Source organism: Grammomys surdaster, unplaced genomic scaffold (genome assembly GCF_004785775.1).
Source record: "Grammomys surdaster isolate TR1022 unplaced genomic scaffold, NIH_TR_1.0 138, whole genome shotgun sequence".
NCBI lineage: Eukaryota > Metazoa > Chordata > Mammalia > Rodentia > Muridae > Grammomys > Grammomys surdaster.
Window position 1 is genome coordinate 3914671 of NW_021604596.1, and position 16568 is coordinate 3931238.

Consider the following 16568-nt stretch of genomic DNA (forward strand, 5'->3'; position numbering starts at 1 on the left):
GAGAGAGAGAGAGAGAGAGAGAGAGAGAGAGAGAGAGAGAGAGAGAGGCAGAGAGAGACACACACAAAGACAGAGGAGAGAAGAGAGAGAGGGGGGAGAGGAGAAAAGAGAGAGAGGGGGAGAGGAGAGAAGAGAGAGGAGAGAAGAGAGACAGAGAGAGAGAGAGAGAGAGAGATTGAGATTTCAATAATGCCCACAGCCCACAGCATTTAGGGAATACAACGTTAAGTGTCCTGCCTCGTGTGTCCTGAGAAATAACTCTGTGGTGTGGGAATTTTAAAGAGCTAGGGTCAAGTTCAGGTCACTTTCCCAGGAAACCTGACACAGCCCCAGCTGCAATACATAGCAGGGCAACTTCTTTAAACAGATAGGCTGTGAGACCCACCCACATAGCAGGGATTCTGAATTCAGTTAACACAAGAGTCGTGTTTTAATTTGAGCAATTATGAGATCCATGGTTGTTTGCAGGACCAACAGGTGGGGACTTCTGCTCCTTCAGTTTGCAGAGCCTCAGTTTCCTTTCCTGTCTGTTTATTTGGTGTATTTTTGAGAGAGTTCTTGTCCTGTTGCCCAGCTTGGCCTTGACCTCCTAGGCTCAAGCAGTCCTGCCTCAATCAGCCCGTTAAGTAGCTGGGACTAAGGGTTATGTCACACCCCCTTCCCCTGTCTGTGTTTTTCCTACAACCAACAGTGTTACTTCCTTACATAATTATAACATGTTTGCTGTAGCAATTTCATATGTGTGTATGTATGTTTATCCTGCTAGTTTATCCCTCAAAGAAAGAAAATAGTGACTTTTTCCAGTTTCCTTTTCAAATACAGCACATATTAAACCCTCTTTTAAAACACTATGTTGCTTTAAGGGTAGGAAAGTTTTAAGAAAATACTGTGTTGCAAGGCACACGCTTTAAAAGAATGACTTTTTTCTTTTTTTGTGGTCTTTTATTATTTCATCTCATTGTTTCTCTTAATTACTAAAATAACAGTGGTGGTTATTTTGCTTGTTTTTTTTTCTAATTTTTATAGAATGCATATATATTACTTAGGTGATAATTATTATATTAGTTATTTTCTCCTCACCCTGACCAGATAACTGAGAAGAAAGAAACTTAGAGAAGGACAGGTCTAAGAAGGGGACATCATGGTGGGGGAGGTGTGGCTTCCAGGGTGTGGGTGGTCACATGTGGGGTCACGAGTGCTGTGAGGAAGCAGAGAGAGATGAACACAGGTCTTTGGTTGTACCTTTTATTCCTTTTATTCAGTCTGGACTCTAGTGTAGACAGTGCAGCCTGCATTCAGCATGGGTCTCTCATTAATTAAACCATTCTGGAAACATCCTCATAGACACACACAATGGCCTGTCTCCTAGGTGCCTCCAAATCCAGTCAAGTTGACAATGAGGAGGAACTGTAATAGGAGGTTTTTTAAAAAGCTACATATATCCTATAAAAAAATAACAAAACTAAAAGAAAGAGAGAGAGAGAGAGAGAGAGAGAGAGAGAGAGAGAGAGAGAAACAGCCATAGTTTCCCTAACAGAAGATGGTCACCTTTAGCATCTCCAGTGGCTCAAGGGCAGCTTGGGCTATATATATGATTCCTTTCATATAAACTAAACCCAAGTAGAGTGCCAAGATTACTCATGGAAAATTAAAAACACATCGCATAGAAGCTTGTTGTACTGACTTATTTGCAGATTCACTCAGAACTTGTTTAAATTTTTTATTTCTGTTCATGTTTACACTGGAAAATATATATTTGGTGTTTTAACTTTCTCTTTTATAAATTATTTAATCACATCCTTCATCTGTTTACCCACTAATTTTTATTTCCTGTCGTATTTCACAAGGTGCTTGTCAATGAGATACACCATGTTTTGTAATGACTGACCTGTAGATACATATAGAGCCTAGTGCACAGAATGTAGCCTGCAGTTCCTGCTCTGCCTGTTTTGCCACATGGTCTGGGGCCATGTGGGGACAGCTGGGTGTTTACATAAGTTCTCTGATACCACTGAATTCTGGAATTGCCCACCAAGCCTACTGACCTGAATTGTATCTTCTGACTTCTGTACATGTGCCATGATGGACATACATGTCTATGAATGCCTATGCACACATACATACATAGGCATATATACATAATCAATAAAAATGTAACAGAAGCTGGGTGATGGTGTGCACAGCTTTAGTCTCAGCATTTGGGAGGCAGAGACGGGCAGATGTCTCTTGAGTCCAAGGCTAACCTGGTCTACCAAGTGAGTTCCATGACAGCCAGGGCTCCATAGTGAAACCCGGTCTCACAAAACAAAACACAAAAGAACGAACAAGAACAAAATGTAAATACTGTATGGGCATGTGTGTAATGTAAAACTTTCCAGCAGTTCCTTTCATAATTTTTTTTAATTTTAAAACTCTATTATTAGTTTGCGACATAATATACAGAATACCTAAACTTTATAGAGTATTCATCTGATTTCTTTTCATGGTTAAGAACTAGTTTAATTGAACTAATTTTGAGAAGCTGGGATTTATAATTTAGAGGCTGGTCAATCCCTTCATACATTCTGCTTTGGACAATTGTTGTTGTTTTGTTTTTTGCATTTTGACAATTATTTTAACACCTTTCTATTTTTAGAATTATGTGTATAGTGTGTGTATGTGTCTCTCTGTGTGTGTCTGTGTGTGTGTGTGTGGTGTGTATGTATGCATGTATGTACTGTTGTGTCTGTGTGATGTGTGTCTGTGTATAGTATGTGTGCATGTGTGGTTTGTGGTATGTGGTCTCTCTGTCTCTGTCTCTCTGTGTGTGTGTGTGTGTGTGTGTGTGTGTGTGTCCCACAGAGACTAGAGAATAGCATCAGATCCCCTGGAACTGAAGTTACGGGCATACATGAGACACCCAGTGTAGGTGCTGGGAACCAAACTCTGGTCCTCTCCAAGAGCAGAATGTGCTCTTAACCACTGAACCACCTTTCCAGGGCCCTTTTAAAATACTAAAAGATATATATGAAATTTATTTAGAAGTCTATTTGCTGATTCACCTAAAACATTTAAGAGACATTTTTGTGCTAAGGGGGTCACTCAGTAATATGCTTTACTGTACAACTTGAAAATCTGAGTTTGGATCACTAGAATTTGACATGATGGGGCCTAGCTGTAACCCTAGCTCTGGGAGGATGAGGTAGGAGGATTCTTGAAGCAGTCAGCTAGCACACTGAATCTGTATCTCAGGTTCATTGGGAGACTGTCTCAAGAAATGAAGACAGAGGGTGATTCAGGAAGGATACCTGGCATGTGTGTGGCCTCTACACACATGCACCCAAGTCTGCATGCACACATCCTCACTAACAATACGTACACAGCACTTAGACATGCACCCAAAGTCCAAACAGCAGATCCTCACCCTCTTTAGTCAATCCAGGTATCAAAAATAGTATCTTTCTGCAAGTGCTTAAGATAAAAACCATCCAGATGTTTTCCTTCTCATTTCACCTTTAAACTCTGATGTCTCTACCCAGAGCACACGTAAGCGCTCGGCAGCCTCTGTTTCTGTTTTGGATGGACATACAAGAGTGAGATCTGAGGGTAAAGGGGTTCCTAATGTGTCTTTGTGGCACCCTGAACTGTTCAGGCTCTTTGCCTTCATTCTGTGGTGCTGACTGAGGGGCTCTGGCATGGTGGGCAGTGATTGTAACTTTGTACAGAATGTCTGGTTTGTCCTGGAAATCCTGGGAGCTTAGTTTGCATACTTGGGAAATGGAGCAGTGGATGTCCAGGTTGGTGAGAAGCAGATTAAATCAGTGTTACTTGTGACACACCTGTTTGCAGGTAGAATGTAAAAGATGTATTTAAATATGCTTATGAAGACTGGTGTATGTTGAGAGGAACGAATGTTACTAACAGCCTGTTTTTCCAAACTGCTTAACACCTTTAGTCCAGCTTTGTGACCTCCCCAAACAGAAGGGCAGAGTCACTGTGGCTGTGATTACTATGTTACTGTGTCACCATGATTCCATAGTCTTAGGTAAGTCTGATTGGCAGCGGGTATCTCCTTCATCACATACTGTCAAAGGATTGTCTCTCCTTTGAAAAGCAATCAAGCACATAGAACCAACTTGGTCTCAGAGTTGGGGATCAAATCAGTTAACAGAAATGACGAGTCTCAAGACACTATGAGTCATAAGCTTCTATCCTTGAAAAGTTGCACACTGATAATTAGGTAGAAGAAGAGGCATGGGATATTAAGTACTATTAAAGTGTAAATTGGAGAGTAGAGATAGCGTAAGGCACAGTGGCAGGTTGTCGGGTGATTAAGACTTCATTGGAAGCTCAGAGGGGAGAGTTAGGTTCCAGGTCCGGCAGAATGACCCAGGCTATCACTGACAGAGCCATCTGCTCCAGCATTTCTCAGGACACCACTCTCCAGATCACGCAGTTCCTGTTTCTCACCTGACCATGGCCTCGGGATGAGAAGATCTTTAATTTCAATTCTTATTCAGATGTGTTAAGAAAAACCAGTCTGTTAGATGGAAACAGCTCACACTTTTGGTATTTTAAGGCTCTATTGATCATTTAAGGAGCCGGACCTGCCTGACCTTCCAAGCATGTATCCTTTTGGGATTAGACCAGCCATGCCTGCTTTTACCTTTGCGGGTGCTTGGTAAAGTGAAAAAGTGTCTACCTGGCACCAAATGGGGTGGACACTCTCTACAGAGCCATACATCCAACGCCTTTGTATGTTTCATCTCTTGTATTTTGGAGATTGCCTTCTGTGCTCTTGCTTTTATTCTAAATAAACAAATAGTGATATGTAGTGTGTGTGTGTGTGTGTGTGTGTGTGTGTGTGTAGGTGTGTATAGGGGTATATTGCACACATGCGCACAGTGACACATATGTCATGGTGTATATGTGAGGGGCAGAAGACAGCTTGTGGGAGTTGATTGTCTGCTTCTACCATGTAGAACACACTCAGATCGTCAGCCTTGGTGGTGGGGCGCCTGTACCCACTGAGCCATCTCACTTGCCTGATACCTATGTTACAAAGGTCATATCAATGCCTGTAACATAGGCTAACCTCAGTAGCTGGATGTAGGAAGTGCTTAGTAGATATTAGCCATAAAGCTTTGAGAGCTTCTCATGAGTGCTCCATGCCCGGTTACAAAGAGAGAGCACAGCTGGCACCGTCCAAGTGTGTGTGCCAGCCTGGATGCTCTACCATGGTCTAGCAGGGGGAAACTAGCTCAAGGTTGTCAATGACAGCCTAGAATCATATCCATTGTTTGTTTATTAATATTGACTTCCATGGCCTCTTTCTCTCTTTGGTCTCCATAACCAGGAAGTGTTTATTCTGGTGGTGGCCCATGGTATGCTGTCTCAGCTGAGGGGAGGCTGTTCCTCAGCACTGGAGTGCTTGCCCATGTGCCTGCCTGTTCTCCCTGGTGTTCCTTACACTAAGCCCAGTCCTGCCTGGCCCAGCTCTAGGAGTCTGAAGCCCTGGCTGCCTGAGTAGTGGACCTCAGGAACAGAGTTTTTCTCTCCTGCCTGACCATCATCCATCCTAGTACAGGCATTCTTCCCTAGAAAGTTCTCCCAGGTGAACAGCAAGGGCAGAGCTGCTTTGCTGATTAGTAGAAGACCCCCAGTGCAGAATCAACTCACTTCTTTTAAGAACATGTTTTTCTCCTGCAACCTTACAGCCTTTTGAAGGAATTAGGTAGGTGTCAGGATGTAATCATCTGATTTCTGTCTTTCCCCTTGAGTTTCTTGTTATGAGGAAGAGGAGACTGAGGCGGTGGTGTTCAGTAAGTGGATTCAAACCCAGATTTAAGTAAATATGGAAGATAGAAATCCACCCTTACCTCCAGTCCAACCAAGAGCAGAGTTGTCCAGTCTTGGCTCCAAGAAGAGCCTCTTGCCTTGTGGAGATGCGCCAGAGGTATGAAGGAACCAATGTTCCTCTTTGAAGTCAGTGTTGCAAGTGTGGTATTTCTAAAATACCCTGTGTCTATGTAAACTGCAGTGAAGGATTCACTGGCCTGTAGGTAGCCATGAGCAATAATAAGTCAGTTGTTTGGGGTCCATGCCTGACAGGAGTTCTCATGACTTGGGGAAACAGAGTGTGAACAGAACTCATGCTCTGTCCACTCTTAGGATGGGGTTGCACTCTCTTGTACAGGACGGGCATGTGGAATGGGCACAGAAGTATCAAAAATCTTAGTTTAAAGAGAGGCTAAGTGGTTTTATAGTGTTCATAGAGAGGGAAGAAGATGCTTCAAGCTCCTGCTGATGTTTTTTTCTGAGTGGAGGAAGAAGGGGAATATCACATGTGGAACGAAGAACTATATGGTGCTCTAAGATTTTATTTTTGCCTTGACCAGGAAAGGAAGCTTAGACCCAGCTAGATTAGCATGACAGAGAGAAGGAACTCAAAAACTCAAGATGGAAGGAGATTCACCTTGGAGCATCTCCTGGGGCTGGGTCGGAAAGTCTGATGTTAATAAACAAGGCCTGAGGTCATTCACTGTGGTGTGATATGCCAGGATCAGTTCATGTCTAGGAAGGTTAAGATCCTTAAGAAGATCCTTAAACTTGTAGTGTCTGATACTTAGTTACAAGGAACTGGCATTCAGAGGCATTGTAGCTGTAAGATATGCTTATGAAGTGGAGGCCATGACAGTCACCAGGGTCTAAAGACTAAGTACTCAAAAGGACATATGTAGGTCTCAATAATCTCCTGGTGGAAAATTGGGGTAGTGCTGTGATCTTTGGCTGTGAAATGCCATAAGTTACAGAGGGTGACACATGCAAGTGTCACTCTCTGGAAGGCTCACCCTTTGACAACAATGCTAGGCAGTTTTGGACTGATGCCAGATTTAAAATTATTTATGTTTTGTGAGACAGGGTTTTACTCTTTAGCCCAGGCTATCCTGTAACTGACCATATATAGCCCAGGCTCTCCTTGAACTTGCAGTCATCTTCCTACCTCTGCCTACGTAGTGCTGGGAGTACAGTCCTGTGACAGCACACAGAGCTAACAGTGGAATCTCATCACCTCCTCCTCCAGTTCTAAGACCTGGAAGTAGAGATTAACAAGAACGTTAAACCTTGTAGAGGGACAGCAGGGACAGGAGAACCCGACATCGAGATTTAGGAGTTTGTTTCTTGTACCTGTGCAAGTTCCTGTGAGAAGCCTTTGGCTTAGCTTGAAAGAAAACATTGTGGCAGAATAGTAAAAAATGGGGTGGGGGGAGTGAAAACTGGAGGTGGAAGTTCATGATTCCGAATTGAGGTCCAGCACCAGGTACTGAGCTGCTGAAGGACACTGTTGAATGTTTTATCACCAGGCTAGATTTGAAGTCTGGAAGTTTAGACCTCAGAACCAACAGATCAAAACACAGATCCGTCCTTTGCTCATACCTTCCCATTTGATTAAGTGGTGCCTCCTACCCATTTCTTGCTAAGGCCCACATCTAGAAACAATATTTTACCTTCCTCCATTTTTGTTTGATCCTCATTCTTCATATACACAAATAGTTTCTCCTAGACCATACCCAGACCGCTCCTGGGCTCTGCCGTGTACACCGAGTTCTCAGCACATCACTCCTAGCAAGGCAGCCCTCACTGGCCCCTGTGTGCCTCTTATAGAAGTGTGCTGCAGCTTGCACAGACCCTACCACCCTTGTCTAGCGCTGCTGCCCGCTGGGTGTGCTTTGTATGGGTGTGCCTTCTTCCAGTTGGTAATGCCGGCTGGTGCTACTTCCTACTATAGGTCTTGTGCACCGGCCAGTTCTGTCCGAAGTATATCTTTCCCTGACCTTACCCTTCCGTCCAAATCCCTGGTTCTTTCTTGACTGCCTTCCACACTTTAAGAGACTCTTGCTCTGACAGAAATAGCTTCTCCAAAATTCTGTGCTTTGGAGAATAAGACTCCACTTCCAGCTTTGTCTAATTTTAGCATGGCTTGCTTGTCTCTTCTAGAGAGCAGAGACCTGCTCTGCCTTGTCCACTGTCTTCCCAGTGAGAGGAATATGGTAAATACCTCTGAGCCTAAACCTGCTGCTTAGCAGAGTGTGAGGGCCAACCTCTGCTGAGGGAAGCCACTGACAATGCCTGTGGTGGTGGCCTTCCTTCTTCTCCCATACTTCCCCTGGAGTCTAATGACTGGTCCTCTCTTCCCTTGCAGCCGCCCCTGCCAGCTGCCTTTTCCATCCACAGTGCAGCAGCATAGCCCCATGTCCTCTCAGACTTCCTCCATCAGTGGTCCTCTGCACTCTGTCTCCCTGCCTCTTCCACTTCCCATGAGCCTGGCAGCTCCACAGCCCCCACCAGCCTCCCCCAGCCAGCCACTTGGACCTGATGCCTTTGCAATTGTGGAGCGAGCCCAGCAAATGGTAGAGATCCTCACAGAAGAGAACCGTGTCCTTCACCAGGAGCTTCAGGGCTGCTATGACAACGCTGACAAGCTCCACAAGGTACGTGACACATTAAGGTAATTTGATGGATGCTGGGAAAAAGAGAGGTAAATAATGGGCTGTCATTTGGCAGGAGACCATAAGGTGCTTAGGTTTTATTTCTGAGCCACAAGGATGTATCATAGAGGTCTTATGAGTCTGACGGTCTGTGTGGGCACTTCCTGTTTTGAATGCAATTCAAAGGAAGGAGGATCCTTGGCAGCCATTCTATGAACACAATTCAGGGCACACCAGCCAGTCATGATATCGCTGGAAGAGACAGAAAGGCCTTGTTGAGGATGGGGACAAAGGGAGAAACAACTCCTGTATGAGGAGGCCTAAGGGAGAATCACATGGTACCAAAGGAACCTGGGCTCTCAGGTCCACCCCGCATAAATGACCTGTCTGCTCCAGGGAAGGACTGAAAACAAGGCTCTAGCCTTCTGGTGACCAAGGTGAAGGCACAAGTGCCTCTTGGCCATGGCTTAAGATCCTGCCATAAGCAGTCAGTCGCCTGTCATAAGCTTCCATGTGTGCTGGACCCTTTCAGTCTTTTTTTTTTCTTTTTTCTTTTTTTTCTTTTTGTCAGCTTACAAAATAATGAGCTTTATCCTAACACATTCATTTGTTATGTCATGACATATGACTTTACTTATGGTCCCTTTATTCTATAGCACGCTCTCATTTTCTTTCCTGTGAGTCTCTTTCTCCTCCCAAATGGCCCCTTCAAATTTCATGTCCTATACATATAAAAGTATATACTCCGTATATGAGAAAAACACATTATGTGTGACTCTGAGTTTGGTTTACTTCACTTGTATAGTAGTCTCTAGTACTATCAATTTTCCTGCAAATGGCATAAATTTATTTTCATATATATATGTATATATATGTATGTATATGTATACACACACACACACATATATATGTCTATCTCTCTATCTATATCTATTTATCTATCTATTGGGTATTAAATCACATTTTTTTACCTGTCAGTCTATTGGATGGGCATCTAGGTGGTCCCATATCTTACCTGTCATCTCATCCAGTCTGCGCTGTGCTGACAACACTGTGCTAGAAGTTGTAGATATTCACTTGGAAACACTACTATGCTAGGCTGTTATTATGGCAGTTACAGCTACTTGTTGATCTGTCTTCACAGTAGGCTAAAGGCTCCACCATTAGTATTCTTGGTTTGGTAAAATATGAGCAAATAGACTCACATCTGCAGCTTCAATCCAGTCCCTTGCAATTCCCTTCTACGAAGAGGTTCTCTGCTGTGTATCTTTTCACTAAGGTTGAAGTGCATTAGTTCTCTGTAGAGCTATTTGACAGACAACATTCAGTAATGAAGCCCAGCCCAGCATGGAGACAGGAGCAGGGTCTCTGGAAAGACTGTTGTGCTTAAAGTCTGGAAGTCTGAGTTTTGGTTGGAATGCTTGAATTCTCCCCAATCTTAATATCGTCCTATGTGAAATTGGAACTTCATTAATCATTATAAATGATGGTACGAAAATAAGATATTTAGGGGATGGGAGAGATGGCTTAATGGTTACGAGTGCTTGCTGCTTCTAGAGACGAACTGAGTTCCCAGTACCAATACTGGGTGGTTCACTATCTGCCTGTAACTCTGGGGGATTCAATGCCCTCTACTGGACTCCTTGGATATTGACACGCATATGGTGTGTGTGTACAAGTGTGTGAGTACCCATAGAGAGACATGTAAATAATAAGCAAATAAGTAAATAAAAATCTTTTAAAAGGGATATTTCAGCTATGCCTAGGTTTATCCCTTTCTCCTGTCGGTAGTGACAGACTTTTACAGGATGACGTTAGACAGCATGACCAGACTTAAGAGACTGTTCTGACAGTATCACTACAGCTCTTACAGGGAAGGAGCAGGAAGAAGGTGGAGTATATGTGAAGGCTGAGGCACAGCAAGACATCCATGAAGATGCAGCTTCATACTCAGGGTATTGGACAGCCAGCATCACAGAGGGCCTGTCACAAATGCCACTTTAATGCTAGGGCTTTCTTACAGTTTGAAAAAGAGCTGCAGAGTATCTCGGAGGCCTATGAAAGCCTGGTCAAGTCCACCACCAAGCGTGAGTCTCTGGACAAGGCAATGAGAAACAAGCTCGAAGGGGAGATTAGGAGACTTCATGACTTCAACAGAGATCTCCGAGGTATGTCTTGTTCTTTTATGCCGTCAGCATCAGATGTCTTCCTGGGCCATTCTCTGCCTTATTTTTAATTTTGTTACATGTGTTTATGTGTGTGTTTACTTCAGAGGATAACTTTTGAGAGTTGGTTTTCTCTTCCTGGTTGAGTCACGGTCTGATTATTTCTGCTATACTTAATGTTCTAGGCTAGCTGTCTTATGAACTTGTAAGTAATTTTCCTGTCTCTCTACAAGAGAACTTGGGTTACATGTGCAAACCACTGCATATGGCTTTTTTGTGGGTCTAGGAATTGATCCCAGGTAGTCTGGCCTTCATGGTTAGCCCCCCCCCTTTTTTTTTATCTAGCCAGCCTCACTTTATTTTTTTAAGACTGATCTCTTGATGAACCTGGAGCTGGCTGGTACAACTAGGCTGACTGGCCATCAAGCAGAAGCCCTGGGGATCTTCCTGTCTCCACTTCCCAGAACTGGGATTACAGATACATGCCACCGTATGCAGCTCTCATATGACTGCTAGGATCAAACTCAAGTCATTAAACTTGTTCAGAATGAACTTTACCAGCTGAGCCATCTTCTCAGCCCCCCACAGTTTTTCTTATGATAGCTTGGAGAGTACAGTACTGTTCCTGCCCCCAAACTGCTCATTCTGAGTTCTTACCTGACCATCCCTCTCATCGCACACAGCTCGTGGCACTGTCTGTGTGTCTCTGTTGTGTGATGACTTGGGCTTATTTCTCCTTTGTTTCTAGATCGACTGGAGACAGCCAACAGGCAGCTGTCCAGCAGGGAATACGATGGGCATGAAGACAAAGCTGCCGAGAGCCATTATGTGTCCCAGAGTAAGTATGTGTATCTGTCCCAAAGCTGTTATCTTTAAAATATAGGAGCCTGAAGCAAGGCTCATACCAGCTCCTTGTAGGTTTTGTGTTGTTTCCTTTTCGTGAGTTAATTTAACTTGTGACCGACAGTCCTCAAATGAGAGTTTCCTCAGTCAGTCAGGGGCAAAGCTGAACTGTCAGACCTCATCTCAGGAATGTTGAGTCTACGCATTAGCTCCTCTTGTGGTTGTAACAAAACACTTGGAAGAAAAGCAACTCATGGGGGGAGGTTTGAGAATAAGGTCCATTAAGATAGGGAAGGGTGTGGCAGCAGGCGTCTGGGACTGCTTGTTCACATGCGGGTAGATCGGGAAGCAGAGAAGAGAGGGCTGCCTCAGCTTGCTTTCTCCTTTTCCTCTTTCTGTTTAGTTTGTGGCCCGAGCCACGTTCAGGGAGGGTTTCCTTCCTTCATTATTTCTTTCTGAAAATGCCTAAGACATTTATTAACCTAATGAAACTGTCCTGCAGCTCCTTGCTCTCCATTACCCCCTTAGGAAACAAGTGTGGGCTCATTATTTCAAATCAGTCACAGCCCTTCTCTCCAGGAAAGGACAGGATACTCGGTGGTGGCGTTTGGTGCTCTGGGCAGGCTGGAGTGCTAGCCTGGTGCTACTTTCCCACACACACTCCATGGGAATTATCAAACTGTGCGTCTCCATGCTTGCTGTCCCAGGAGCCTCTGAGCCCACTTCATCCAGGAGTAGGGGCAGTGTCTTTGTAAGCCTTCAGACTTATAGGGAAAATATTCTATTAATTTTTCTATAGGCAAATGATAGCATCGGATGGGTTTTGAAAAACTATCAGCCAAAGTTTGAATTGCTGCAAACTCGTTGCATGAAATGAGCCAGAATTGTAAAACTCCAACTGTCATTTTTTTTTAAAAAAAGCTGTTTAGAAAAGTGTATTCTGGTGTATGTCATAATTCCTAACGACATCATGAGTCACTGTGCATCTCAGCTTAAAAACAATCCAAAACAACAGAAAGTTAGTGTGTTAGAGAAGTAGGCGTCCATCTTCTCACAACGGTATTCTGACATATGGGTGTATCAAAGCCCTTAAAGTTTTAAGACTGAGAAATAATTGACTAAATTTTATGATTTTCAGTAGTTTGGCCTAACGTCCTTTCTGTCTCCCAAACTGCCTCATGATTCCACCGTTTTGAGCCCTGTCTTTAATTAAGTTCTCCCTTTGGCAAGGGGTCGCTGGTGCTAGCTAGGCTTTGCCTCTCGGGTGATTACCGTGTGCTCTAGCACGTGTCTGTTGATAGTGATGTCATGTATTTGCTGTCTCATCTGAGCTTACATAGGAAAGATGTGCTGACTGGTTTTATGTCAACTTGACACAAACTGGAGTCATTGGAGGCGGGGAGCCTCAGTAGAGGAAATGCCTCCATATGATCTATAGGCAAACTTGTAAGACATTTCCTTAATTACTGACTGATGGGGGAGGGCCCAGGCCATTGGGGTTGGTACTACCCCTAGCCTGGGGTCCTGGGTGCTATAAGAAAGCGGGCTAAACAAGCCAGAAGGGAGCAAGCCAGTAAGCAGGCTTACCATGGCCTCTGCATCAGCTCCTGCCTCCAGGTTCCTGCTCTGTTTGAGTTCCTGTCCTGACTTCCTTCAATGATGGGCTACAATGTGGAAGTATAAGACAAAGAAACCCTTTCTTCTTAACTTACTTTCCATCATGGTGTTTCATCTCAGCAATAGAAACCCTAACTAGGACAAAAGTCAAGTCCTGTGTGTTATTCGCATGGATGGTATCGATACCTTGCTTTTGGATGACTGCGTGGGCAGGGGGAGACATGCTGGCTGTGTTCTGTCAGGGTATAAGCCCATATTGTAGTTCATGTTGTGTAATGAGCACTCATTGGGTCTTCCAGCCAAGGCTGTGCTTGGAATAACAGGGTTTGGTGAGCTCACATTCCTGAAGACTTTCATCTCTGGCTCAAAGCTGAAACATCAGCAGTCAGGCATTGAGGGCCCGCTGGATTTATAGGGCTTGGTTTGTGTTGCACAAACATGCTTTGCTATCTTTCAAAGGCATAGACAAAGGCCACAGGTATTTTTCAACGGCTTAGAGGTATCCCAAGGTTGATGTGTTAGGTAATTGAGTCTAGGCAGAGCATTTCAGACAGACTTGATAATGGTACTCCCTAACCAGTCTACCCACATGAGGTCTTCATGGGACACCTCCCCTCTTCTTTCAACATTATCAGGGTTCAAAACGTTTTGCTCTTCTGGTGGAAGAGCAAATGGATAAATTCAGGATGTTATTCCATATTTACATATTTACTTTTTCCTTAGTAAAGCCTGACAATCTTCTGAATGTTGAGGAAATTAGCACGGACCCCAGTTACAGTGCAGATACTCCCCAGTGTTTGTACTTGCTAGCGTCCACAGTGCTGGAAGATATCATACATGTGTGTGGACTTAAGTGGCTTGTGCCCCAGTCTCAGGAGTTTAAATACTTAAGTGGTCCTCAGCTGATGGCAGTGTATGGGAGACTGAGAAGGTATGTGGCCTTGTTGAAGGAAGTATGTCACTAGAAGCAGCATTTGAGAGTTGAAAGACTTTTGCCATTTTGAATTGGCTTCTCAGCTTTTATAATTTGAGATGTGAGCTGCCAGCTCTTCCTGCTACCATACCTGTCTTCTGCTGCCACAATTCCGACCACAATGTACTCTTCACCCTTGTGAAACATCATAAACTTTTTCTTCTATAAGTTGCCTTGGCTGTGGTGTTTTATGGCAACAATAGCAAGATATCTAATACAGCATGTTACTGAAGTAAAAATAATCCCAGTCTCACCAGCTGTGAACCTACAAGCTACAGTAGCAACCTGCCCATCGAGACAATGTCCACTGAAGCAATAATGTGGTAAGAGCAACCAACCACTCTAAGGCTCACTGCCAAGGTGGAGTGCATACTGGACATTGTCAGTGAGGTCCAGGACCTGTGGTTAGACATGTAACAGATGCTAGGGGAGGCCTATCATAATTATTCTGCTAAAAGAACAGTGCAAAAGAATGGCTCCTAATGGCAACTGTTGTACCTATAGATCAGTTTATCACAACCCTCATCAGAGAAGCTTTTACAGTATATGGTGATTGATTATGGATTTTGTTCACTTTTTTTGTTTTGTTTTGTTTTTTCAAGACAGTTTCTCTGTGTACCCCTGGCTGTTCTGGAACTCACTCTTTAGACCAGGCTGGTCTCAGAACTCAGAGATCCACCTGCCTCTGCCTCTCCAGTGCTGGGATTAAAGGTGTACACCACCACTGCCTGACTTATGGTTTTTGTTACCTATGGATTTTTTAAGTAAGTGGACTTAATGACTTCTAGGTCTTATATATTGACTTGCTTTTTAGTTTTATGCTATGTTGAGCATAAAGCTAAGTTTAAAACACTATTAAATAGTGCATTCTTGAGAGATGACTGTGATTCCGCTGTTCATGTGATGTTTTGAAGGCCAACTAGGTAGGCAGGGGAGATAACAAATTGATGAGGGATTGACCTTGAACCAGAGAGAAAAGACATTTTAATATAGGGGCACTCTAGTGTTTTCTACTGAGACAGAAGATGTCAGTAATGGAGACTAGGACCAGAGAAGCAAGTGATAAATAAGTAGGGGGTGGTGACCAACTGGGTAGTGGCAGTATGGTGTGGGTGTGACCAGAGCACCTAGATGGTAATACATTACTTACTTTTCCTATTGCTGTGGCCAAATACATGACAAGAGACAATTTGTGGAAAGAGGGGTTTATTTTTGGCCCAGGTTTGAGGGAATAAAGTCCATTATGGTCCATAAGACATGGTGGCAAGAACATAAAGTGGCTGATTGCATTCAGACAGTCTGGAAACAGGAAGAGGACTTGGTTTAACTCTGGCAGGCACCCCTGAGACAGTCAGGCCTTTACAGAAACTAGAATTGCGTGTCTGCAGCGTGGCTGTTGGTATTCAAAGGAGTCTTCTCCCAAGTGTAAAAATAAATGGTAGTCAATTCAAACTCTGATCATCCACGCCTCATGAACAGAGCTGATGAAGGAAGGCTGCTAGTCACATTTTGATATCTAGCTGCCTCCAGGAAGCGTGTATGATTTTCACATTGATGGGTTTACAGTTGTTGTTTTGCTTGGCATTAACAGTGATAGAGTTGAAGATTGAGCTGTTTTGTTTGGGTTCATATTCCTTCCACAGTAGTGCGCTAGACAGATGGAGGAAGCAGATCTCTATTTCAGCTTCGTGTGGCCTCAGGGAGCCCTCACAGACACAGGAAGCCTGCAGCCTCAACTCAAATGGCAGCTTCTTAGGGAAGCTCAGCTGAGATGGCAGTTTCTTAGGGATGCCTTCTGAGGGAGTTGGCTCTTCCTGGTATACACTTCATGCATGTGCTCCATCCTCCCTCTGCCCACACACATCACAAGTGTAAATTAGTAATGGCTTATATAACCATCTCAGTCTCCCCACTCCCAGACCACTCGGTAAAAGCGTAGGTCTGACCTTCCACCATTATACCCCTGCTTGGCTGCGTTTCCAGAACCTGCCACTTAGAGGCTCTTAGTAAACATTTACTCGGTTCCCAATGAAATGGCAGCCATGACTTTTCATTTAAACTAGTCGTTATATGCTATTTGCTGAGAACACTTGTGTTCTAGGCCATGACAAGCACACTGCTTCTGTTGAAGGATGGGCGGTACAGAGCTCAGGCTTTGAAGCAACAAATGCCCAGCTCGGCATCGAGAGCCCCAGAGCACCCACAGATGATTCCTGAACAAATGGATGGAGCCATGCTCCAGTAAAACTTGTTTACAACTAGAACAGGCCGTGGGCTGGACTTGACCTGCAGATCATAGTTTACTACCCTCACTTCCCACCATGGTGAGAAAGAGAAAGAAGAGAGGAGAGGGGAGGTGGAGGGGGAAAGGAGGCAGCAGTGGCAGAAGCTGCGGGGCTGTGGTATAGATAAAGTTAATATAACAGGTGCTTGCCTAGCATAAGTCCTGGCTTCTCTTTCCTGGAGCAAGGGTATGTGTGGCACTGCCAGACACCATATTGA

The 16568-nt window shown here is 44.1% G+C and overlaps 1 protein-coding gene across 3 annotated transcripts in view; it reads left to right on the forward strand.

Moving 5' to 3' along the window:
- Nucleotides 1-16568, forward strand: part of Amotl1 (angiomotin like 1) — a 62484-nt gene that overhangs the window by 28686 nt on the left and 17230 nt on the right. For all 3 annotated transcript variants that reach the window (XM_028763394.1, XM_028763392.1, XM_028763393.1), the window contains exons 4-6: nucleotides 8183-8471; nucleotides 10492-10636; nucleotides 11382-11471. In XM_028763394.1, the coding sequence (XP_028619227.1) occupies nucleotides 8183-8471; nucleotides 10492-10636; nucleotides 11382-11471 (524 nt within the window). The remainder of the gene's footprint in view (nucleotides 1-8182; nucleotides 8472-10491; nucleotides 10637-11381; nucleotides 11472-16568) is intronic.